Raw genomic sequence first — 25,284 nt, 5'->3', positions numbered from 1 at the left:
GATAACCCGGATCGGTCGTGGTCCCGATTAATCCGAGTTATCGAGGTTCCACTGTAATAATATTGTTGCTAAACAGAGAAGTGTTATTGTATACCGGGTGTAACAATGATAGTGTGTTTTTTCCTCAAAGTTTGGAACACCCTGTGGAATATTCTAGAGTAAATAAAATATTGAAATTAGAACCCAACTGTAGCCTTAGGCTTTCTTAACATTTCGCTTTTTGACTTATTTGATTATGTTGGATAATAAAAAAGTTAGATACTTTAACAACTAGCAACATTCTTTATCAATACAGGGTGTTTCTAAATAAGTGCTACAAACTTTAAGGGGTAATTCTGCATGAAAAAATAATGACCGTTTACTTTATAAACATGTGTCCGCAAATGCTTGGTTTCCGAGATACGGAATGTTGAATTTTTTCTTACAAACTGACCATTAATTTATTGCTCTAAAACCGGTTGAGATATGCAAATGAAATTTAGTAGGTTTTAAGAGGTAGTTATTGCGCATTTTTTGACGTACAACTCAGAATTTTATATTCACCATTGGCGTGCATACGGGTCATATTACCCCGTCATATTACCCGTATGCACGCCAATGGTGAATATAAAATTCTTAATTGTATGCCAAAAAATTCCCAATAACTACCTCTTAAAACCTACCAAATTTCATTTGCATATCTCAACCGGTTTTAGAGCAATAAATAAATCGTCAGTTTGTAAGAAAAAATTCAACATCCCGTATCTCGGAAACGAAGCATTTGCGGACATATGTGTATAAAGCAAACGGTCATTATTTTTCATGCAGAATTACCCCTTAATGTTTGTCGCACTTATTTAGAAACACCCTGTATTGATGAAAAACGTTGCTATTTGTTAAAGTACCTAACTTTTTTATTATCCAACATAAGCGAATGAATCAAAAAGCAAAATGTTAAGATAGCTTAAGGTTACAGTTAAGTTTTAATTTCAATATTTTATGTACGCTAGAATATTCCACAGGGTGTTCCAAACTCTGAGGAAAAAACACACTATCATTGTTACACCCGGTATACAATAACACTTATCTGTTTAGCAACAATATTATTACATCGATATTCTTAAAGAATAAAGCTATAACATATTAAAAAATCACTAAAATCGGACAACAGGTTTAGGAAATATGAGACATTAAAAATGTCCCATTTTTAAGGTGATGCGTTAATTTTGGCGCTTAGTGTATAAATGACAATTTGGATAAAAGAACCAAAGAAATAAAAATCCGCGTTGAAAGGGCCAGAGCAGTGTTCTTTTGAACGAAAAAAGTATTATGTGTACGGAGTAGTTGTTAACAATAACCTAAAAATAAGACTTGTTAAATGTTACACGTTCTCGGCATTATTGTATGGAGTTGAATACAGGACGCTCACTAAAACTCTATTAAATAAACTTCAAGCATTCGAAATATGGATAAGCATAAGCTTAGTTGAAAGAGTGACAGATGAAGAGGAATTACAACGTTTAAAAAAATAACCCGAAGTAGTGGAAAACTTAAAAATACGAAAATTGGAGTGTTGTACCTATGTCATGCGACACCTAGAACGTTATGGAGTCCTCCATCTTATCATTTAGGGCAAAATATGTGGAAAAAGGGAGTCCCGGTGGAAGAAGAACGTCATGCCTTCGTAACATACGTGAATGGTTTAATCATCCAGAAAACATTCATTCAACACACGCACATTTAACAGTCATCATCCATTAACAATAATACAAGTCATTAAATCGTTATTCTGTTAACAACGTTCATGGTTAACTACTGGTATTAAAAATTGAGCAATCTAAATAGGTAATGCTTTTACAAAACTCAATTGGTTAGAGATAATTTTTTTACGTTTATTTTTTTCAAAATATATCTTAATCACGAAGACTACGAAAAGATTATTTTTGATACAAGTTATATGTCACAGAAACAATACGGAAAATAAACAAAATATTTGTTGTAGGTAGGTACTCACCATATAATGTGTTCTTAAGAAATTTGTTTTTAATAAACCGATTCACAATGGGCATTTACTTTTAGATTATTTGTACAGTTTCTTTGATCAGTTATTGACATGAAGGAATGTTGTCGCCTTAGATTGAAAACAAAACCCGTTAAACTGATTTTAATAAAAACTTGAAATTTGAATCAAAATAGTACCGGTTTCGGTTTCGAAAATTTTGTATGAATACTAATACTGTCCGTGTTAGACATTTTTCTTATTGAACTATTTTTTTTTTAGATTAGGTTTAAACATAACGGTTAAAATACACTCAACCAAACTTATATAAGGAATCATCTGATATTTTTTATTATTTCAAGCGAATTAAAGCTAAATAATTTTTTTTTCACTGCACTTCTCTGGAGCCTAACTACAGGTTATAGAACCAAATAAACATACCTTCGAGCTATTAAACTTTGTTGGATGAAAATTAAAGAATTTTTTTACGTATCATAATATGTAGGTACCTCCACAGAGCATGGCACTTCTCTTTTTATTTGTGAACAAATCCGGTAGTTTTCGTTCTTGCTTGTCGTCTTCGCCCTCTTTGCTGCATATATAGGACCTTTTTCATTTTCATAAAATTAGAACGTGATTTTTCGATTTTGACTTTGATTTCTGTAGTATAGTCATTATTTTCTGTTATAAGTGTTCCTAGGTAAGTGTATTTTTTTACTCTTTCGATCTGTTGGCCCTCTACTATCAAGATTTCGTTAGTATTTTAGTATTATGGTTGTTTTTACTAATTTTCATAAACTTCGTCTTTTTGATGTTGAGAGAGAGAGAGTCCGTACTCATTACTACACCTTACTATTTTACTCATGAGTGTTTCCAGGCCTTGTGGACATGCAGCTTTAGGAACTAATAATAAAACCAATATTTAACCAAAAATAATATATTTCTTTCAATTAAATATACCTACATAATTATTAATAAAACCATTCAATAGTTAACAAGCCTTGCACTTAAGAGTTAAGGAAATTGGTACAATGGTACAATTTAAGTATGTAAATCGATTTTTGGGTGATTAATTTTAACCGTTAAAATATATGAGATATTCAATTCAGCAGTAAAATTTCTTTTTTGCTACAAAATTATTTATAATTATTACGCATACGCGTAATAAAAATATATGCGCGAGTAAGTTGGTATTTGCCCATGCGTCCAGTGTGCTCACATATCTGTCATTACATCACTTCCGTCGGCTAAGAAAATTATGATTCGTTTTCTTTGAATTGAAAAATTCAAAAAAATTCTTCCCATTGAAAATGGCTCACATTCATAGTGAGATAATTTAAATGTGTTGGGAAAAGATTACGACTGATGGAACACTACGTAAACAGGTCATTTTGTATTGGTGAATGGTAACTTTGGTAATACTCAGTAACTCTCTTTCCTGGTAAGCCAGCGTTAATAGGCCTGGATCCCGCGTACCAAAAAAAAGTTTATTAATAGCAAGCTGAAAATTTGTTAATACGTTAACGGTGTCTAGTCGGACAAACTTTGATGTATGGGAACACTAGAACAGCGAAAGTTTTATTTGTGGAACGTGTAATCCTGACAAGTTTAAGATTGTGAAAATTAGTAGGTTGTTTTTTAAGTTTATTCGATAGCAAACTTTATATAATATATGAAAAAATGTTTATCCGACAAATATGTTGGGCATTTTATTAAGTCCGATACGTAGAACATGTCAAATGACAGGAATTAGATTGGTGGTAAATAGCAGTCTGATTTTTGCATGAGAGTTTAATGAAAGGGTAACAAATCGATTGGAACTTCTGTCCGATAAAATACATGGAACGTTCCAAATTTTTAACCTGTTCCACAATTAAAACTTCCCTTGTTCCAGTGTTCCCCTTCATCAAAGTTTGTCCGACTAGACACCGTTAAGCTATAACAAATTTTCAGCTTGCTATTAATAAACTTTTTTTCGGTACGCCGGATCCAGGCCTATCATGGTGGCAATTATGAGATCAAAACTGCGGCAGTATCGCCACATTGCAATATTCAGTCACGTGACAACCTTCCACAAAAATGGGATTTAAAAAGTGGTTGAATGATAGGATACTTACTTTAAACTACGATACAATATTGTTAAGAAAACTAGACTTGTTTCTTTTTTATTTCAAAATACTTTACAAACACACCAAGTATTTTATTGAAATAAAAATGATTTAAGTTTCTAGTGTAGAAAACGTCTACCATAAGTACTAAATTTACAATCAAGATGCAGTAGAAATAAACAAACCAAGACATGTTAAATGCTACTCGAGCAGGAGCACTTCCGAATCATAATTTACAATGTATAAACTTTGGAAATCACAAATCATGATTTCCAAAGTTTATACATTGTAAATTATGATTCGAGAATGAGGAATGCTTCTAGTAGCATTTAACGTGTCTTGGTTTGTTTATTTCTACTGCATCCTGAATGTAAATTTAGTACAGTTCTACTTCTAAAACACATTTTTGTGTGATTGACTAATTGCAAACTAATCGCCCCGAAAAAGAACTTAAAAAGCACTAAAACTTCACCCACATTCTATATCACTTAGTGATAGCTGCCTCTCTCCCTCCTGTAAAAATATATTCATTGCCTTATACAACAAATAAGTCCCCAACATGCACTTCTCCTTCCGTTTCCACATCGAAGCTGTACCATAGAAGTCCCCGATCTTCATATTCGCAACATTCTCCATTCTTAGAGCCTCTATCATGGCGGCTTCTCTGGTATAGGCCTCAACGGGGATTATATTGTGGAAAATATGTAGAACGACCACCCCCAATTTGTTTTCCCATATATCTATGATGCTCTTGATTTTCTGATCAGTAGTCGGGGGATTCCCCTGTTTATAGTGTGCTATTGCATCGTAGAGGTGAGAATATGGGCGATTTTTCTTACCTAAAATAAAAAAAGGATTATTAATTTAAAACAACATGAATAGTACTTTTTCAATAAACATAGAGTATTGGGAGTATAATCATGACGTGAATAATATCTTTATAGATTTCAAACAGGCTTATGACTCAATTACCTAATCGTCCAACACTATGCAAAAAAATGGTCGAGCTTGGTGTACCCAATAAACTAGCTGCGGTAGCGCAAATGTATGTAAGTAACTCCTTTGCACAAGATAGAATAGGAGAAAACATCAAAATGCTTTCCGCTTAAATTGTGGACTGAGATAGGGAGATACCTTGTCCCCATTGTTGTTTAAGTGGTCTTAGAATATGTCATGCGAAAAATTTATCTAAAGACAAAGCTGCTCTGGGAGCAAAAATCGTACTCGCCTTTGGAGATGACATAGATGCCAGTACCACAATCAATATTGGAAGTTAAGGATATTTTTTCGAACTTCGAACGAGCAAGGTAGGTTGCTCCTAAATAATTCAGAGTGCACTAGTCTGTGAATGACTGCATGGCTGTATAACGGCCTCGGATATACGGAAAGAAGATTCTCTGCCGTCGTCTGTTCGGCAAAGCTTGACTGACGAGCCATAAATGGCGAAACCAGTCTCAAGATGGCGGGACAGACGAAGGTGTGAATATTCCTTTTCGTATTTTATTTGACATATTATTTTCATACTTTTTAAAAGTAGAAATCTGCAATTATTTCCTTCTTGTTTGACGTCCTAGGTATTTTCTAATAAATACTAGGCGCCATATAATGCCCTCAAAGCAGAGGGACAGATAGGTTCCTTACCTAAACAAACAAAGTAGGTTGATTCTAAATAATTCAGAGTGTACCAATCTGTGAATGACTGCTTGGCTATATAACGTCCTTGGATATACGGAAAGAATATTCTCTGCCTTTATCTGTTCGGCAGAGCTTGACTGACGAGCCATAAATGGCGAAACCGGTATCAAGATGGCGGGACAGACGAAGGTGTGACTATTCCTTTTCGTATATTATTTCACATAACAAACTATACAGTGATGAGCGCGCTAATAACCGGCAAAATAGCGCACAAGATGGAAAACGTATTAAGTTGTGAGATAAAAAGAAATGAAAATAGTAGAGCTTGGAAATTTAGCGATATTAACCTATGAATTTACATTATGTATATTTGATTGTTTCCCACCTTTACACATATCAGAGGAGAATGTTAACTAATACTGCCACTGTGACAGTGGTAGTTGCCAAACCACTGACATATTAAGCATAGACTAGGCATACTCACCAAAAAAGCGTAACGCGGAAACAGCATGGAAACAGTCGATCGGTGGTCTATCTATCTCTTTTCACCAAACGATCCTGCGCATGTTACTGACAAAGATGGCTATACCACTAAATTCTATGTCCACGTTACACCCCGATGAATTGAGTGGCATATCTCTAGCCAAGTCTATCCTCTTAACATGTCTCTGTGCCAAACTCGTCTGACACGTTTAAAAGTGGGAAACAATCAATATACTGTAAATTTGTAGGTTAATATCACGGTTCTTAGACATTACTATAATAAAGTCTAATAACCGTGGGTTAATATCGCTAAATTCCCCAGCTCGACTAGTTTCATTTCTTTTTATCTCGCAACTTAATATTACGTTTTCCATCTTTTGTGCTATTTTGCCGGTTATTAGCGCGCTCATCACTGTATAACAAAACGGAAAAAGTAACTTACCCTTTCCAACATAGAATATAGAAGAAAGGAACGTTTCCCAAACATCTTTGGAGTCCATGGTATCCGCCCTACATGGTAGATTTTCCGTTTTTCTCGGATCTAACAACAAATAAGTAAACGAAGACTTACTGTTCCCCTCTCGAAAGTTTCTCATTGTGGACGGAGAGCTGAATTGCTTTACAAGTGCATCTTCCAATAATTTGTAAGCTGATAGATTGGTAGTCCAACTGGAATTTTTAAGAGTGGCCTCTAGTTCTGGAGAATACACTGAAATTGTGTTGAAAATATTTATACTATAATTATATGTTTGGTTGAGACACAAAAAAAAACGTAGGTACATTGTGAAAAAATGGATTAAATATACAAACATGACAAAACAAAATTTATAAGTTAATTTGATAAATAACTAACCGTATTTTTGCTACACCTTACTTACGTATAGGCTAGGTCAGAGAAATGAAAGAGGAGACCGTTTAATCGAGTTTGCTATCACAAATAACTATTATATCAGAAATACTCGATTTAAACACCATGTACTCCGACTGTATACTTGTAAAAGGCCAAGAGATAGGTCTAGAAATAAAAATTTATTTCAACTTCGTTGGATTTTTGCCTAGATAAAGTGACATGTTACGGAATGCTAAGTTAGACTTCTATCAGCCTAGAGAACAAGCTGGGTTTAGATCCGGATACAGAGGCGGCTCTAGCCCATGTAGCGCCCGTGTGCAGTCGATGCCCTGGCGCCCTTTGGTAGACGCGCAGTCAAAATGGAATTGTCGAATAGGTGTACCTATCTAGTACTATGGTCTGTTTTTACACCAAGAGGAGTAATTCAAATTTACCGCGAGGTAATGCTTGTTTGTAATTACTGGTCCAATCTCAGGCAAGTTTACTCCACTGTTTGAAATTTTGACACTAATGACATTTATGAAATTTTGACACTACTGGCGTTTCATAAGTTAATTAAGTTATATCGACGATAATTTGAGTTTTCTGCGTTATTCCTTAATTTTTAGATTTTTAGTCTAGGTACTTTTATAAAAAAACCATTATTTTTAGAACTCTTTATTTTGTGTGAATCTGTCTTTTTAGTTTACTCCTCCTGGTTTAAAAACAAACCATAGTACACAGGGTATAAGAGGGTATTAGGTACGCTTATAATGTAAACCAAAATCCAGATGCAGATAGTGCAATATTAAATGATGTCGGGAGCCAATAGGTATTCACGGCGTACAGTGGTTCCAAATGGGGAAAACGTGGTCATGAGGTAAAAGAAATAATCCCTATCTAGGGATGTTCATGTTTATAGTTGTTTTCTTATACTATCGTAGAGTCGTAATACGCAGGTATAAGGATCAGAAAGGATGTATTCTTATTCTTAGCTCAGGGACAAGTTAGCCATGTTTCCAAAGTGTATAAACAATATACCGCTTTTAAAGGTTCATGACCACGTTTTCAGCTCTTTGAACCACAGTGCGGCGTCAGAACAACCTACCCAAATCTGTTAAAAATATTTAATTAAAAATTAACTATTTTATCTATGAGATGGTTGAAAATTTTTTGAGGAAACTTGACAGGTTTGAGTACACAAGTAAATAGTAGTACATGTTAACTTAAATATAATACTTAATCCATTCCGTCAAAGCTTTTCTAAGGGGTAATTTACCCAAAATTACCCAGGGCAAAATTACCCCGCGACACGTGTACAAACGCCTTTGAAAATGCCCTGCAAGTCCCAAGCAGTTTGATCTTTATAGGTTCCACAACCGATTTCGGAATAATTGTCGGTATATCTTCAAACGAATCAAAAGGTTGCCGCCAGTTCGTTGGACGGACAGCCGGGCGGGCGGCAATCTATAAATCGCGCTTAAGTTACAATGTAATTTTTCATTAATCGTTTTAAAGCATATTTTCTGTTGAAACAAAGTAAAGGGCAGTTCTTTGGTGCTCGGCGCCCCCAACATCCCGGCGCCCGTGTGCACCGCACACCCTGCACAATAGGTAAAGCCGCCTCTGTCCGGATATAGCACTAACGACCACTTACTGGTAATAAAAGACTTGATAGAGAAGTCGGCGGAATACAACAAATCATTGGCACTGATATTCGTGGACTACGAGAAATCGTTCGATACCATAAACCAGCAGAAAATGTTAAAAGCATTGACAGAATGCCAAATAGACCATCGCTACACTAACATGATAAAATATATCTACCACAATGCAACGGCTAGCGTAAGACTCTCTGATCAACAAACTAATAAATTCTGTATGCAGCGAGGAGTACGGCAAGGAGACACCATCTCACCAAAGCTGTTCACAACTCTTTTAGAACACACTTTTAAGAAGGCAGATCTGAACTAATATAGTATCAATATAAATGGAGAGAAGATCAGTCATTTGAGATTCGCTGATGACATCGTCCTTATAGCTGATCCTATGGATGATGCAATAATAATGTTGAACAAGTTATATCACGCTTCCTTAGCGGTTGGACTAAAGATTAATATCAACAAGACGCAAATAATGACTAATCTGGTGCTAAATCGTAATATTGTTGTTGATGGAATGGATATTGAGCAGACTGCATCTTATAAGTACTTGGGACATGAAATTCGGTTGGGAAGAGATAACCAGACGTGCGAGCTCCCACGTCTCATAGGATTAGCCTGGGCAGCGTTTGGTAAACTGAGTTATGCATTTAAATCGGACTTACCCATGTGCCTGAAAAGGAAAATCTTTGACCAGTGTGTGTTGCCTGTATTCACTTATGGGACGGAAACATTAACACTCACAAAAAAGGTAGTGAAGAAGATTCGCATAGGTAACTCAGAGGGCTATGGAGCGCCAGATGTTGGGTCTCTCCCTGAGGGACCGAATCCCAAACGAAGAAATACGTCTTAGAACAAAAACGACGGACGCCGTCGAAAGAATCGCGTCGCTCAAGTGGAATTGGGCAGGACACGTCGCCATACAATCGATGGACAAAACGTATTGTCGAGTGGAGGCCACGAGAAGAAGCACTACGGAGCAGAGGACGATCACCAAACAGATGGGCTGACGATCTGAAGCGTATTGTCGGCAACTGGATGCAAGCCGCACAAAACAGAGAAAGATGGAAAGAGCTGAGGGAGACTATGTCCAGCGGTTGACGAGTACGGATTGATGATGATGTTACGGAATGCATGTTGTAGATTCCCCATGTCTATTTATTTATCGTTCCGTGTGCCTTGTAAATTTTAGGAGGAACGGACTCAGGCGTTACCAGAATTTTGCTTTCCAGCGTAATGCTACCTGTCCATGTGAGAGCAAAACTCTCAAGAGTAGCTATCGATTTACTTCTGAATTTCTTAATTGACGTATCCAAAGAGTTCAAGAAAATTAAAAAGAAAAAAGTGGCGCAGGTATTGTCCGTCTGCTATAACTTTTCCCATGCGTCACGATTCATTTTCAAACAAATTAAGTCAAAACATAAAGTGAAACGTACGCCGATGTGTGTAGTACATAGTATACAGTATACAAAATATATAGGTACACTTCAACGTTCGTTTCACTTTATGTTTTGGCTTAATTTGTTTGAAAATGAATCGTGACTAATGGAAAAAGTTATAGCGGACGAACTATACCCGTGAAAATTATAATAGTAATGGGCTTTACATTACTGCCTTGAAGTTTTGGATTCCTACACTGATGCCAAATCAAACTGAATCAAACAGAAGTGAGACTTACTCATCCCTTAGTCTATGACCGGATTGGCTCATAATAAAGGCGCTAACTCAAACTCTACAAAAGACGTCAACCTAAACTATAAACAAAGGCGCCAGACACCCCCTCCTAAGCTTTTTACATCAAACTTTTTTGAAATCCTAATAATCGCAAATTTTTATTTGCGTTTTTTTTAAGTTTAATTGTAATTTAAATCCATAAAATAATTTATAGGCCTGGATCCCGCGTATACCAAATAAAAGTTCATTAATAGCAAGCTGAAAATTTGTTAATAGCTTAACGGTGTCTAGTCGGACAAACGTTGATGTACGGGAACACTAGAACAGGGGAAGTTTTAATTGTGAAACAGTTTAAAAATTTGGAACGTCAGATTACGAAAACGTCCCATGTATTTTGTCGGACAGAACATCCAATTGATTTGTTACTCTCTCATTAAACTCTCATGCAAAAATCAGACTGCTATTGCTAACCAACATGATTCCTGTCAATTGCATGTTCTTCGTGTTCCACTCATTAAAATGCCCAGTTGGTGATAAACACCAGTTTGATTTTTGCATGAGAGTTTAATGAAATGGTAAAAAATCAATTGTAAATTCTGTTCGACAAAATACATGGATCGTTTTCGTAGTCTGACGTTCCAAATTTTTAACGTGATCCACAATTAAAACTTCCCCTGTTCCAGTATTCCCATACATCAAAGTTTGTCCGACTAGACACTGTTAAGCTATTAACAAATTTGCAGCTTGCTACAACGGTAAACTCGGCTTTGGAAAAGAAAGATAGACGAAGTTAGTATGCAATTTGAAAGAAAGTGAAGAAAGTATAGAAGAGAGAAGAAGGAAGGAAGAAGAATAGAATAGAGCACCGGCTAAGTAGCTTGAGAAACAAGAGATTAAAAAGAGGGTCGGATTCGAGGGCCAGAAAAGGAATAAAATTAAAACAGATTTCTTTCTGAAATAATTTAGGCGTGAAAGAAGGAGAGCTGAAAGAATAAAACAGAAATTAGATAAATAAAACCAGACAGAGATCCTGAACAAACCAAAATGGAGGGCGCCAGTCTTACTCTTCAGCAAATTAAGAAATATATAGATTAACTAAACTTTCCTAATATAAAATTGATGTTGTTTCGTCCTAAACCAACTACCCTTTTGAAGTGAAACTGGAAAGAGATAGCTATGTAATAAGCAGAAACGAATTCTACTAAATTAATTTTCACAAATAAATATAGTACAATTTAGAAAGAAAATATACAATGTTACAATGTGGTACATATAGTTAGTAAATAATTGAAAATTCAAAGTTCTAGTAAGATTGGATGGTTTAAAAATAGAATAACTTATCAGTTTTTATGTTTGTACTGTTCATTGAAATTTAAATAAACCCAAAAAATAACATACAGGAATATTTGAGATATATATTTTACCGCTTTTGACCAGTACTGATAGAAAATCCTGGATAAAGTCTCCCTGAAGGCTTTAGTTGGCTGAAATTCACATCAGCGATCACCACACCGTGGTAGAGAGAAGTTCAATGGAACGTGACCCATAAATTCACGTCCGATAGAAGGAAACCATTCGATTTTCGGAAACGTCTAACCATAGACCATTTCAGACAGCCTCCAACCAGAAAGTAAGCCTATTTACTTTGCAGAAACGGAAAGTTTGCAGGTACGGAAATTATGTAGAAAATCCAATAAAAACCAAAACCAAAAACCATAAGATCAAACTCGAAAATCTCAACTCCAAAACTCCAAAATCCAAACGAAAACCAAACCCAAACGGAAACCAAAATCCAAACGGAAACCCTGAAACAATAAAATATTACAACGTGAAATGAAGTAAACACTTCTGTTGTATGTAGGCATATGAATTTATAAAAAAATCCTTAAAATTTATCCGCAAGGGAGTGGAAGTACAAAAAGATTTTCGGTCAAACTGACCATCATCAATGTAAGCCTGGAAATAAGTGAACCACTAAGATTAAAAGTGGTTCACTTATTTCCAGGTTCCACTCCCTTGTGGATAAATTTTAAGGATTTCTTAATAAATTCATGTGCCTACATACTTACAACAGAAGTGTTTACTTCCTTCCGCGTTGTTATATTGAAGGTCTACAGCCAACTACAGGGTTTACCCCCTTTTTAAAGTTTTAATAGAATATTGTTTAGGATTTAGAAAACTAAAGTGACAATTTTTTACCGGGATAGAAAAAGAAATCAAAGAATTATTACCTTGTACAATGGATATTCTCACAAACCCCTGCTTGCCACGACAGCAAAATGAAGACAAATCAGATATTAGTAGTCTTTCAAAAATGAACTTTACAAAAACTAAATGACGTATAGGGGTGGGAACGGATATATTTTTGGTAGAGGCTTTGTAACTGTAACATTGCTATTAATCAACTTTTTTGTGGGACGCGGGATCCAGGTCTATTACTACTATTATTGGTAATAAGCCACAATTTTACATCAAACTAAGTTTATTTTGACGTTTCGATTTTCACGTGGAGTTGGGGTGGTTTTGGGGTTGCTGAACATGAACATAGCATGAGAACCGACCCTCGGAGCACCTAATACCAGGTTGACTGCTATGCACGTCACCTTCTGGAATTTCGAGGCTTTCCTATACTAAATTGAGGCAAACAAAGTACGTAATTAATTGAAACATATATTATGTTTTATCGCATAATTTATCATATTATTTTCATCTTCCACATCGGCTCCGTACAACCCTAAAAAGAGTTGCACACTTGGTTTCAGTAAATCACCAATAGTTAGATATTACTGCTGATCATTTCAATATTGAGCTCGGCAGTTAATGTAGGATAAGCACCGTATGTTGCTCTATGTTGGATCGAGGGCTTAACCCAGAGATTTTTCCCACTTTCACCAATTGTTTTCTCTTTTTATAAATAATATGAGCATAGTAGTATTTATATAGTGGCATTTGTAAATAATAAGAGCAGCTAATTTTTCTTTTATTACTGTTCATCCTGAGAATATGTGAGGGTACTCGCGAAAACTGATCAAGTGGACACGCTTCAGAGAGTAGATTGTGCGAGAACTATCCGATAGGTGCTCTCAAGTGCTGTCTGACAGCAAAAATTGCCGAGAGTGCTCCCACATATTGACATACACCTAAGAGCAGATGTCGCAAGTTACTCTCACAAAAACTCTGACGTGGACACGTAGCATAAGAAATCTTTAGTTCTTCTATTATTTAGATTTATCGTTGTTTCAGCTCTAAACAGCTTTAAAACAGAAATATGTGAATAATGATAGTGACGGTAATCTAGTAACTCACCTTTTTTTGATTCGATTTTTCTCCTCTCTTCACGTTCAGTAGACGATAGTTTCTTTAGCTCGTACAATTTCTTTAAGTGCACCCTCTTGGTAGTATCGGTAACAGGTCCAGCAGGAAAACCTAGACTGATGAGTTCTGTCCGCAATGTATTAGCATCATAGCTAATGGTTGATGACGTCTTGGTTGATAGTTTCTTCAGCTGGTACAATTTATTTAAGTACACCGTTTTGGTAGTGTCAGTAACAGGTCCAGCAGGAAAACCTAGACTGATAAGTTCTTTCCGCAAAGTAGTAGCATTATAGTTAATGGTTGATGACGTCTTTGATGATAATGTTTGAACTCTTTCATTAGTATTGCTACAAAGTAGATAGGACGATTTAATTTAGCATATCTCAATTAAAGTCAATATACAGTGCACTGGAATAAGTGTTACCCCCCCTTATTAACTTATTTATTCTTAGCACATAAGCAAAACGCTCGGACAGGTCGGTTTTTAAAATAATCATAGTATATTGTAGTATCAATGTTTCGAACTTTACGCGATCCCTCTTCAGATGACAGGCATAACTTTGATTTTTTTAAATAGGAAAGTACATCATGTGACACCTCATTTAAAAGCTTTTGAAATACTGATTACAAAAATGTATATTACTTTAATCCTTTTTGAGGGCGTAGGCGCAAAATTTCGGTCGAATTATTTTTAAATGCATCCATTTTTTTCAAATTCTGAGAAAACTAATAAGTATTTTTGAAAAATTTAAACGCAGAATGAAATATTACAGTATAGTCCAGGAACCAAAGCAATTCACCTCGCCATTTTTACAGAATGGATCAATTTGCTTGAAAATTTCTGAATAGGTAGTGGATAGTCCACGGATCAAAATCTACATGATGCCGACAGGCGTTTTACCATGGGGGTGGTTGCCACCCCATCTCGGGGGTGGAAATTTTTTATTATATTTTGACCGCAAAAGTTAATAAAAACTTTCATTCTAAGAAAAAATGTTGTATACATTTTTTGATAAAATTAATAGTTTTTGATTTATTCGCTATCGAAAGTGTTAATTTTATATCTAAAAAAATAATGTTTTTCGATGGTTTACTCATTTACGATTCACTCAATTTTTGTCGTAGAACAAATTTTATTAAACCAAGTTCTTGGAAATTAAATCACCTACAATTTAATATATAAACATTTTTTCGTATCTCTGATGCTAATCTTTCTATTCTGAAGAAAATGGCATTTTTTGGCAAATTGCAAACATTCGTTATTCGCTTTAAACTTCTGTTTTTTTAAAACTAATCATTCTAAGCCAGTCAAACTTCTCGAATATATTAATAATACATAAATAATGAAGAATAGATAAGGCCAATGACTAAAAACACCGCTAACTTACATTATTATGCTTCCAATTGGAAAATATATTGATTTTTTAACCGTAAATTATTTATTTTTTATCTTAGAAAGTTCGTTAAAAAAGAATTTTGTAAGTTTTTACAGGATCTATAAGGCTATTAATATTAAATCCTTTAAAATTCTCAGTCACAAAAAGAGGTGGCACTGAAAGGGTTGTATAGGTGGTTTTTGCATGATATTACAAGTTTTAATTGTCAATAGCTCACTCAATTTTTGCCGTAAAAAATTTTTTGCAAACCAAGTTCTTGGGAATTAAATAAGCTACATATTTTTCGTATCTTTGATGCTAATGCCCAAAAGGGCATTTTTTACCAAACTACAAAAACTCGTTATTCGCTTTTAATTCCATTTTTTTAAAAACTAATCATTCTAAGCCGATCAAACTTCTAGAACCTATTAACAAATCAGGTCAATGACAAATTTTAATTAGGGTGGTGATTAGGGTGTTCTTTACGATCACTTTTTTGCTGAAAAAAATAGGGACTGGCATTCTTTTCATTATAAGTCACTTAATTTTTTTTAGCTAGAGATTTTTTTATTTCTGGAGATACAAACCTATTTTTAAACACTTTAAATTAGTTTCAACAAGTTATCCCCGAAAAATGCATAGTTTTCCCGTCCTTTGACTTTGAAACTACAATATTTAGCATTTGACAAAGAAGAGCCAACATATAATAAAGTATAGCTCGATTACTATTGTCTTAAAAAAAATAAAAAAAAACGGTTTTGTTTATTTTTTCAAAAGGTACATTTTTGTTAAGTAAAGTTGTTTTGATAAAACGAAAACTGAATTAGCAGAAAACTGATTAAAAACATCGATTTTTTCGATATTAAAATTTTCGATAGCAAATAAATCGAAAACTATTAATTTAAAAAAAATGTATAGAACGTTTTTTGCTTATAATGAATGTTTTTACCAACTTTTGCGGTCAAAATATAATAGAAATTTCAAGCCCCGAGATGTGGTGGCAACCACCCCAATGGTAAAAGCGCCTTTCGGCATCATATAGATTTTGATCCTTGGACTATCCACTAATTATTCTCAAATTTTCAAGCAAATCGATTAATTCTGTAAAAATTGCGAGGTTTTGTTATATTTTAGCTTCATTACTTGGACTAGTATTATCTATGGTCGAAAGTCTCTAAGAACTTCTATAATTTTTATTTTATTAAGTCACAGGGGTGAAAAAAAGAGAAAATTTAGTCTGATTTTTATATTCAAATATATCATTCAAAAGAAACTTTTTGTTTATTCTAGAGGACTTTCTTCCCTCGGTAATAATGTAATCTTTTATTCTGCGTTTAAATTTTTCAAAAATACTTATTAGTTTTCTCAGGATTCGAAAAAAAAATAAATGCATTTAAAAAGAATTTAGCCAAAATTTTGCGCCTACGCTCTCAAAAAGGATTCAAATATTATAAACATTTTTGTAATCTGTATTTCAAAAGCTTTTAAATGAGGTGTCACATGATGTACTTTCCTATTTAAAAAAATCAAAGTTATGCCTGTCAGCTGAAGAGGGATCACGTAAAGCTCGAAACATGATGCTATTATATACTATGATTATTTTAAAAATAGACCTGTCCGAGCGTTTTGCTTATGTACTAAAAATAAATATGTTAATAAGGGGGGTAACACTTTTTCCAGCGCACTGTATATTATTATATACATACAAAAAAATAGATACATATATTCAAAGTACCCGCAAAGGGAAATATTTTAGTATTATTTTAGATTGCATGAAATCCACTCTAACTTTTCCCATGTATGAAATTATTTACGAATTATTTTTTATACTAGGTCTCTTTTTTACTCACAGAAACTAGTATCGCAAAATTAAGCCGCTTGTCCATAGAAACCACAATAAGTTAAACAGAGATAAAAAATGTGGCATGTCGTTGATACCTTGTTTACTATGAATTTTGATATTTATGATTTTAAGTGACAGTGAAATTAGCGCATTTGTTGGTTATTATTTGAATTTATTGCTTATTTGGTTTTTCAAATTATTTAACTTTTACTCTAACTACTGTCCTCTTGTAATTTGATTACTTCCGGTAAGTACCTATTTCTTTTGTGTGGCTATAGTTCTGTCGAATGGAAACTTATTTGTTTATTTTCGAGATTACTGTTTAAAGCGCCCACTATTCGCGGTGTGCAAGTACTTGGAAGGGAAACGAGAAACGACCGTGCGCGAGTCGCGGAGAAATATTGCAACTATCTTAAATAATTCATATTGTCAATTGAAATTGTCAAATTGACGTATATTTTATACCTTCTCTCATTGAAGCAGAAAAATTATATATTGCTCCACAATATCGATATGATATGCAATTATTATATAAAGGTAAATTTAATTAATTGTATTTTTCTTGCAGTACTGCATTTTAATAACTAATTTTATTTACTACATACAATTGTTTACGTTTGCATAACATAACCTGCATCTTATTTTTTCTTCTTATTATTTTTTTGGACTATGGCCTTGACAATTATCCAGTAACCAGGACTAATATAATTGGCCAATATAATTAACAGTGCGAATAAAGTTGCAGAGCGTAGAAATAGGGGTCGCTTTGCCGAACTTGCACGGTCCCAATACTACTCGCGAAGTTGATCGAAGTTCAGCCAGTACGAGAGTGTAGAGAGGTACTTCATGAGACTTCGCTTCGCCTCGGGCCACTTCCGTTCGGTGTAGGTTTTTCGCGCTGTTGTCGAAAGTCGAATTGATTGCATCAAATCTTTGAGATTAAAAATAACTGACATACACGATGCACTTTTACAAGTACATGAGAATTCTTAAGATGCTGGTGCCCGACATGGATCACTGGATTTTGGACAATTTTTACGAAACCAGAATAAATATGCAAATATTAATTTCTAGTATTAATAATTATTTGGTAGAATCTGTTGTCCCACATAAACCTTATTAATAAAGCCTTACAGGCCAGTTCATTAGATTTAAATAATGTTATTAATTTATTACAATCTTGTTCTAAATATCTTGATAATTATCGTTCAAATAGTCTTGAAAAATGCTTGGTAGTCGCGAGAAAGCTAGCTAATTATTAGGAGGTATTGAATCGATCTTTATAGAAAAACTCATCCGTGGTATAAAGAAACAGTATGATTATGAAGATATTGATGATGTTGATGCGAAACAACATCATGAGACATATTTTCGAATTATGGATAGATAGATGGCGCTATAATCGGAAAAAACGGTTGTTGGAAATGGAAAATTAAATTAAAAACTGGAAAGTCCCCCACTTTATGGAAAACTTAACTTAACTTTTCACAACCCAATAGGTCCCCATAACGCTCGAGTAACTGCAAATTTAGCATACTTTCCTCCCCTACTATAAATAACTATTATATTATTTTTTAAGTTTATAAATTCTTACATAGTCCTTTATCGTGTGATTTTAATTTTCTTGCATTGGTTTACTCCTCTTTTTGAAATTACAGTAAATTTGTATATTGTATATAGTATATTTTGTATGAAAGGGCACCAAATTTTGTTTTGCCCGGTGCACTCAAACCCCTAGAACCGGCCCTGTTGATAAATATGAATAATTCAGTATAAATTTTATTCACTGCAACGCTGCAACTCATTTTTACTAAATTAATCAGAATTTCCTATGACACATGTCAAAAACGAACTCTTCCGATACCATCCGCGTATTTTCTGTAATAGATATACTCACAGACAATAATATTGCATATTTTATCTTTAATATATTATTTATCTTTGAAATGCTATCTAAATTTTTTATTCCTTCATGTATGTTACACTGGTATGTTTTATGTATATTACAATTTATTGAGAAAAAATAATGCTTAGGCATAGTCTTTATAACCGAAGAAGCAAACTAACAAAAAACCGTAAATCCTATATAAAAGGTATATTTAAAAAACCCTCAAAAGGGCCACATCAAATTCACATAACTAGTTTTCGACTGGTTTACCAGTCATCATCAGTGCTTACGCGCAATGTACATGCTAACCACCAAGATATTATTATACAAAAATATGTGGGTCAAAGCCCAGTAAAAGTAGTCCGTCAAGGAAACATAGGTATAAAATGCTATCTTAAGCCTGGATGTTTAAAATATCTAATTTGCCCTAGGTAACATCTGAGATCTAGATATGAATATTTTAAACATCCAGGCTTAAGGTAGCATTTTATAGGTACCTATGTTTCCTTGACGGACTACTTTTACTGGGCTTTGACCCACATATTTTTGTATAATTCTATCTTGGTGGTTAGCATGTACATTGCACGTAAGCACTGATGATGACTGGTAAACCAGTCGAAAACTAGTTATGTGAATTTGATGTGGCCCTTTTGAGGGTTTTTTTAAATATACCTTTTATACAGGATTTACTGTTTTTTGTATCACATGGTATACAACCAACTACAGGAAAACTTTTTCCTTGTGGATTTTCAAACTAACAAACATTTCATAGTATGCAAAGTGTGTTGTGGTGACTTAGTGGGCGCTCACAACGAGTCGCTGACCCTCGCTCCATAGTATCGCTCGCACCATAGCCAGGTCGCTAGGTAAAATAAATGCATTATTTTAAATGCGATCATTCACGAACATGAAGAGTACGATACTATGCTCTAGGCAAGGATACGATGCGATGGTCTCCGTTATGAACGTATGTACCCTTTTAAAGCGATGCCTCATTAGTGCGTTGCGCTGCATTGCGACGTCGCAACGGAACAACGCATCGGGACGTTGCATTGCTCCGTTGCATTGCGACGTCGCAACGGAACGACGCCCCATCAGTGCGTTGCGCTGCGTCTATCAGTTGCGATCTTTCAACGGATCGACGGACAAGGGTGTTCTTCGATTGCAGTGTCATCGCAAGACAGGTGTGGCATACAATGCGTTGTTCCGTTGCGCGAAGACTGCGTACCCATCAATCGACTGGTTTTCGTTTAGCAAAAATTGTAAAGGCCCTGATCGACAAGCGAGTAAAACTGCGGTTTTGTGGCTCGTCGGTAAAGCTCGCCAGTGTATCATTGCAATACGGCGGTTTTATATACCGACGAGCCTGGCTCGCGGCTCGTCAGTTTGTTAAGTGGGTGATCGACGTGCGAGCCATAATACCGCGGTTTTAAGAACGACGGTTTTACTCGCGGCTCTTTGGTCCTGATCGACTAGCGAGCAAAACAGTCATGTCAACCGTCCACAGCCAACATGTCGTAACCACATCGTAACTTTGTTACTGTAAAAAGCTCGCAATGATTGAATTTTTTCTTAACATCGGCTCTAATTGAGTTGGGTTTATGTTTGTACGATATTTAAGAGTTTAACATATGCGGTAAGACGAATTGCTTCGTTTCTGTACTCCGGCGATGTACATTTCCATTTTACACAAACAAGAACAGTCTCGTAAGCAATATATAAATTCTAATAAAAAGTCTTGGCTGAGAGTTTGCATATCCATGAATAAAAACTGGTCTTTTCACTTCAACGGTCGCTGAAAACTGCCGGCTTGGCTCGCCAGCCGTGATACACGCGCGGTTTTGAACGACGAGCCAAGTAAAAAATAAAACAAACTGACGAGCCGCGAGCCAGGCTTGTCGGTAAATAAAACCGCCGTATTGTAATGATACACTGGCGAGCTTTACCGACGAGCCACAAAACCGCGGTTTTACTCGCCTGTCGCTCAGAGCCTTTATTTTTTACTTGGTTGAAGTGAAAAGACCAGTTTTTAATCACGGATATGCGAGCTCTCAGCCACGACTTTTTATTAGAATTTATATATTGCATACGAGACTGTTCTTGTTTATGGAAAATGGAAATATACATCGCCAGAGTACAAAAACAAAGCAATTTGACTTAGGTACTAATATGTTAAACTTAAATATGGTAAAAACATGAACCTAACTCAACTAGAGCCGATGTCAAGAAAAAAGTTCAATCATTGCGAGCTTCCTACAGGAAAGAAAGTAACAAAGTTACGGCACGTTGGCTGTGGACGGTTGACATGACTGTTTTGCTCTCTAGTTGATCAGCACCAACGAGCCGCGAGTAAAACCGTCGTTCTTAAAACCGCGATATTATGGCTCGCACGTCGATCACCCACTTCATGATATCCTTTGGCACGACATCGACAGCAGAGAACCGTTGGCGCTCCGACATCCACGAAACCCGATACCCCACTCATTTCCACTTCTCCGAAGCATTCGAGGTAGGGAGGCCGAGAGCGTACTTAAGGAGACTACCTAACGGAGAATAATCAGTTAGGCGGCGATCAGCTCTGGACTCCCTGACCAGCCAGTGTAGTGAACTGGCAGGCCAACCGGAGTGGTGGAACTCCCTATTGAAGATATCCGCCGCTCGTAATCGAACGGAAGCCTGTAGCAGTGGAGTGAACAGCGGCTCCGATCGGAGTTGTATGGATGTCCGTTTAATTATTAGTATTTTGATTGTTTGTGCCTTACACTGGAGTGAAGAGTAAGGAATTTTTCTTTTGATAATAATAAATATAATTTTATTTTCTTTTGCAGACGCTCATCAAGGGAGTTTTCTCCGTAACCGGACGAAGAGAGAATTACATTTTATTTTGATATTTTTAATTTTGTACTATATATAAAATTCCTGAATATATTTACTTTATTTTTAACCTGTGTTTCACTGAGTCTGTCGTCTTGAAAGAGCTACCCTACACAAAACGGTACAATGAAACTGGAGAATACAAACGGCGACCTTGTCAAAGACGACAAAGATGTACAACGCCAAGACATGACTAATATTTGAGACTTCAATTTTTACGAAATCGTACTCTTACAGTTCCTAATCTCAAAAATAAATTACTAATCACTAGACAACTTAACGTAAGTGGCAAAACAGTGGTGAACTGACTTAGAGAGGTTGGTTTAAATTCAAAACGGCCTGCGATTTCCACGGCTTTTCCCACGTCATTAAACCTAACCGTTGCAATTTGCAAGAGCCCATGTTATCTGGAACGACATCAATAAGAACGAGTTCTCTTCACAGACGAAACAAGGGTACAATTAGGTATGTAAGCCAGATAAACGTGGTCGGGTATTCAGAAGGTCTGGGGAACGTATCCCAGAATGTAATCTTTTACACAATGTTAGCTTTGGCGGCGGTTCTATTAGGATATGATTAATTCCATGTTTTAAGGATGTTTGGAACATTCCATAGATCATGTTTGGAACATCCTAAAACGCCGTATACAAGCAAGAATTCCAGCTCCTCCTAAATCAATTGCAGAATTAAAAATTACTGCACAGGAGGAATGAAATCGAATGCCGCAAGAGACCATTCAAGACCTTCTGCGAAGCATGCCTAGAAGGATGCAGCAGGCTATCACTAGAGCTAGAGGAGGAAATACTAAGTACTAAATTTTTACAATAAAAAGGTCTTTAATTGTCGTTATTGTTTATATTTCTAATTAAATGTTAGTAAATTAAAAACAAAAAGTGACTAGGTATTTCATTAATTTCTCTACAAATTTGTTGTAGCTCTTGAATTAGCAATACTTGACAATGAATACATATAGGTAGAATAATCCAGTAGAACTTATTTAGCAATAAAAACTTAGGGTTAATTAAAACTTAGTAGGACAAAAACAGAGTAATTGGAATGTCCATTTAAAGATGGCGTTACTACAAATAAAATTGTATCTTTGGATGGTGAATTGATTGTGAAAAGCAATAGTTTTAAGTACCTAGGATCGGTATTATAGAGTAATGGAGAAATAGATGGAGATGCATGCAGTAGAATTAGGGCTGGATAGATGAAGTGGAAAAAGCGAGTGGTGTGTTGTGTGACAGAAAAATACCAATGAAGCTGAAGGGAAAATTCTATAAAAAAGCCACAAGATCGGCTATGATATACGGAACTGAATGTTGAGCACTGAAAAAGAAAGAGGAACAACGAATGCATGTGGCGGAAATGAGAATGCTTAGATGGATAAGTGGAGTGACAAAAAAGTATAAAATTAAAATTGAGTATATTAGGGGTAGTCTAGATGTGGCACCAATTGATGCCAAAATGAGAGAGCATAGGTTAAGATGGTTTGGTCATGTTCAACGTCGAGAGGTTAATCACCCAAAACGAAGAATTGCTGAAGTGCAGATTCCTGGAAAGAGTAGAAGAGGAAGACCAAAGAAGACTTGGGGGAGACGATCAGGACATGTTGATAAAGGGGATTAATATTGATATGACTCAAGATAGAATTGTGTGGAGAAATGCAATTAGGGAAGCCGACCCCGCATAGGCATAAGGCATAGAGAATGATGAACTTATTTAGCAATAAAATATATAAAAATTTTGAAAAGAAAATAATAATACAAAAACAGACTCCAAATAAAATATGCAATATTTTTGTCTGTGAGTGTAGGTAGATATATAAATATCTTCCAATCTATTAATTTATAGAAAAATTTACTCACCTGGGCACACTGTGCAGTCTCTTTTCATACAGGACAATACCTTCATCTTTATCTTCATGCTTGCACGATGTCGAATAGGTAACGAAACTCATTTCTGCACTATTTCTTCTAATACCACTGTTACTACATATTGCTTTGTTCTTGACGCATGATGCAATGCTAGACTAGTTCGTGGTCAATGTTATCGGGAAAATTGTTTTTATGTAGCTGACTGATAAACGAGCAGGTCGTGTAATTGCAGTTATTTTCTACAGCGTTGTTTTCTAGGAAATAGACCAGGGAAATGAGGATTTTGTCGGGCCACTCACTCAGTCAGGTTGCAAAATGTGTTTTTGGTACTATAAAGGGTATCCAGAAACTCTCCCGACAAACGAAGACGGGAAATTCCTCAAATAATTTAACCCAATTCATCTAATCCGAAAACATCTCCTAAGGGAGCTAGAGCTCTTTAAAGATGGCTTTTTCTAATTAGTTTTCTTAAAATAGCCCCAAAACGCTACTATTTAGAAAAACGAAAACTGGTATTTATCATTTATCTTTATTTACCCATTTATCTTCCAGAGATAAATCGATTCCATCAATTGCGAATTTCTAATACCGGTCATAGGCGTCCGTTTTGGGTAGGGAACGGTTATTTTATTTCATAACTTTTTTGTCTTTAACTTTTAAATATTTTTGATACTGGATTATTAAACTCTGAGGTATTCTAGTACTAAAAGGTACTCTTGCTTTAAGGCAGTATAATTTACCTTTTTCTAGAAAAATCGATTTAAAAATTTTTCGTTATTTGAATTTGAAAAAAATTAAAAAAAAATATTTAGAAAAACAAAAACTGGTACGTTTATTTGTTTATGACCGGTACTAGAAATTCGCAATTGATAGAGTCAATTTGTAAAATTAATAGGCGTACCAGTTTTTTTTTTCTGAATAGAAGCATTCTGGAGCTATTCTAAAAAAACTAATTACAAGAGGCCATCTTTAAAGAGCTCTAGCTCCCGTAAGCAGCATTTTCACACTAGGTGAATTGGGTTAAATTGTCTTAAAATTATCTGAGGAATCTCCGGTCTTTGTTTGTCGGGAGAGTTTCTGGACACTCTGTATACCTACCACATTATAAATACAAAAATGCCCGTCACAGTTCGGAGGCATGTAATAGTTATTAACAAATAAGGCTCAAAAAGGCAGTTTTGGCAGATGACAAAGGTTTAAAATGGCACTTTTTGAATTTTGGTCAGATCATTTGTTGCTTTGTAAATTGCAAAATAAGGCTAAAATTTTTAAAATCAAATTTGCTAGAACTGTTTTAAAAATAAAGTTAAGACTTGGCGTTACATAAAAGTTGAGTCAAGTAGTCCTTATAATGCACAAAAAATTTCAACACGATTCTTTAATTAGGTTAAATGTTATTCAAATTGTTTATCCCACAGAGCTTTTTTGCAATGTTATTTTTCAAAAAATAATAATGATACAGCGATTCTGCGGGAACCACATGAAAGAAGAATACTTAAATTTTCAAAGTATTTAAAAAATCAATAAAAAGTAGTTTTTACCATTGCAAAAACATTTTACTAAAGTAGAGTCATTTTGACCTATAAATAATTTTGTTAATAAATCCTGACTGTAGACTAAATCCACTTTGGTATTTAAAAAGCTGGTATTTTACGAACTTTTAAAAAAACATTCGCTTCAGTTAATATTAGGGCCAACGTTGGCCACTTTTTTTTATTTAATTCACTCATGTCAATAATTCAA

The 25,284-nt window shown here is 35.1% G+C and overlaps 2 protein-coding genes across 2 annotated transcripts in view; both read right to left on the bottom strand.

The window, feature by feature from the left end:
* The window catches only part of LOC114324551 (alpha-N-acetylgalactosaminidase), a 70,959-nt gene extending 68,806 nt beyond the window's left edge, over nt 1-2,153 (bottom strand). The window contains exon 1 of the mRNA XM_050657836.1: nt 1,994-2,153. The gene's annotated coding sequence lies outside the window, so the exon portion shown is untranslated. The remainder of the gene's footprint in view (nt 1-1,993) is intronic.
* Nucleotides 2,154-2,899: 746 nt separating this feature from the next.
* On the bottom strand, nt 2,900-24,046 carry LOC114324550 (ankyrin repeat and LEM domain-containing protein 1). The gene is made up of 4 exons (XM_028272409.2): nt 23,533-24,046; nt 13,675-14,030; nt 6,647-6,913; nt 2,900-4,925 (listed from the first exon to the last, which is right to left on the bottom strand). Exons 1-4 carry the CDS (start codon nt 23,622-23,624, stop codon nt 4,555-4,557), a joined length of 1,086 nt encoding a protein of 361 aa, XP_028128210.1. The 5' UTR covers nt 23,625-24,046; the 3' UTR covers nt 2,900-4,554.
* Between the last annotated feature and the right edge of the window lie 1,238 nt (nt 24,047-25,284).

The sequence above is a fragment of the Diabrotica virgifera genome, chromosome 8 (genome assembly GCF_917563875.1).
Source record: "Diabrotica virgifera virgifera chromosome 8, PGI_DIABVI_V3a".
NCBI classification, from domain to species: Eukaryota; Metazoa; Arthropoda; class Insecta; order Coleoptera; family Chrysomelidae; genus Diabrotica; species Diabrotica virgifera.
The sequence above is the reverse complement of the archived record's forward strand: the minus strand, read 5'-3'. Positions and strand labels throughout refer to the sequence as shown.

What these genes read in the sequence shown, in the direction of transcription:
- LOC114324550 (XM_028272409.2), bottom strand. Translation starts at nt 23,624, where the DNA reads ATGAGTTTCGTTACCTATTCGACATCGTGCAAGCATGAAGATAAAGAT. An exon ending in AGACTGCACAGTGTGCCCAG is followed by an intron (nt 14,031 to 23,532) that starts GTGAGTAAATTT and finishes TCTACTTTGTAG; the next exon opens with CAATACTAATGAAAGAGTTC. An exon ending in AAAAATCGAATCAAAAAAAG is followed by an intron (nt 6,914 to 13,674) that starts GTGAGTTACTAG and finishes ACACAATTTCAG; the next exon opens with TGTATTCTCCAGAACTAGAG.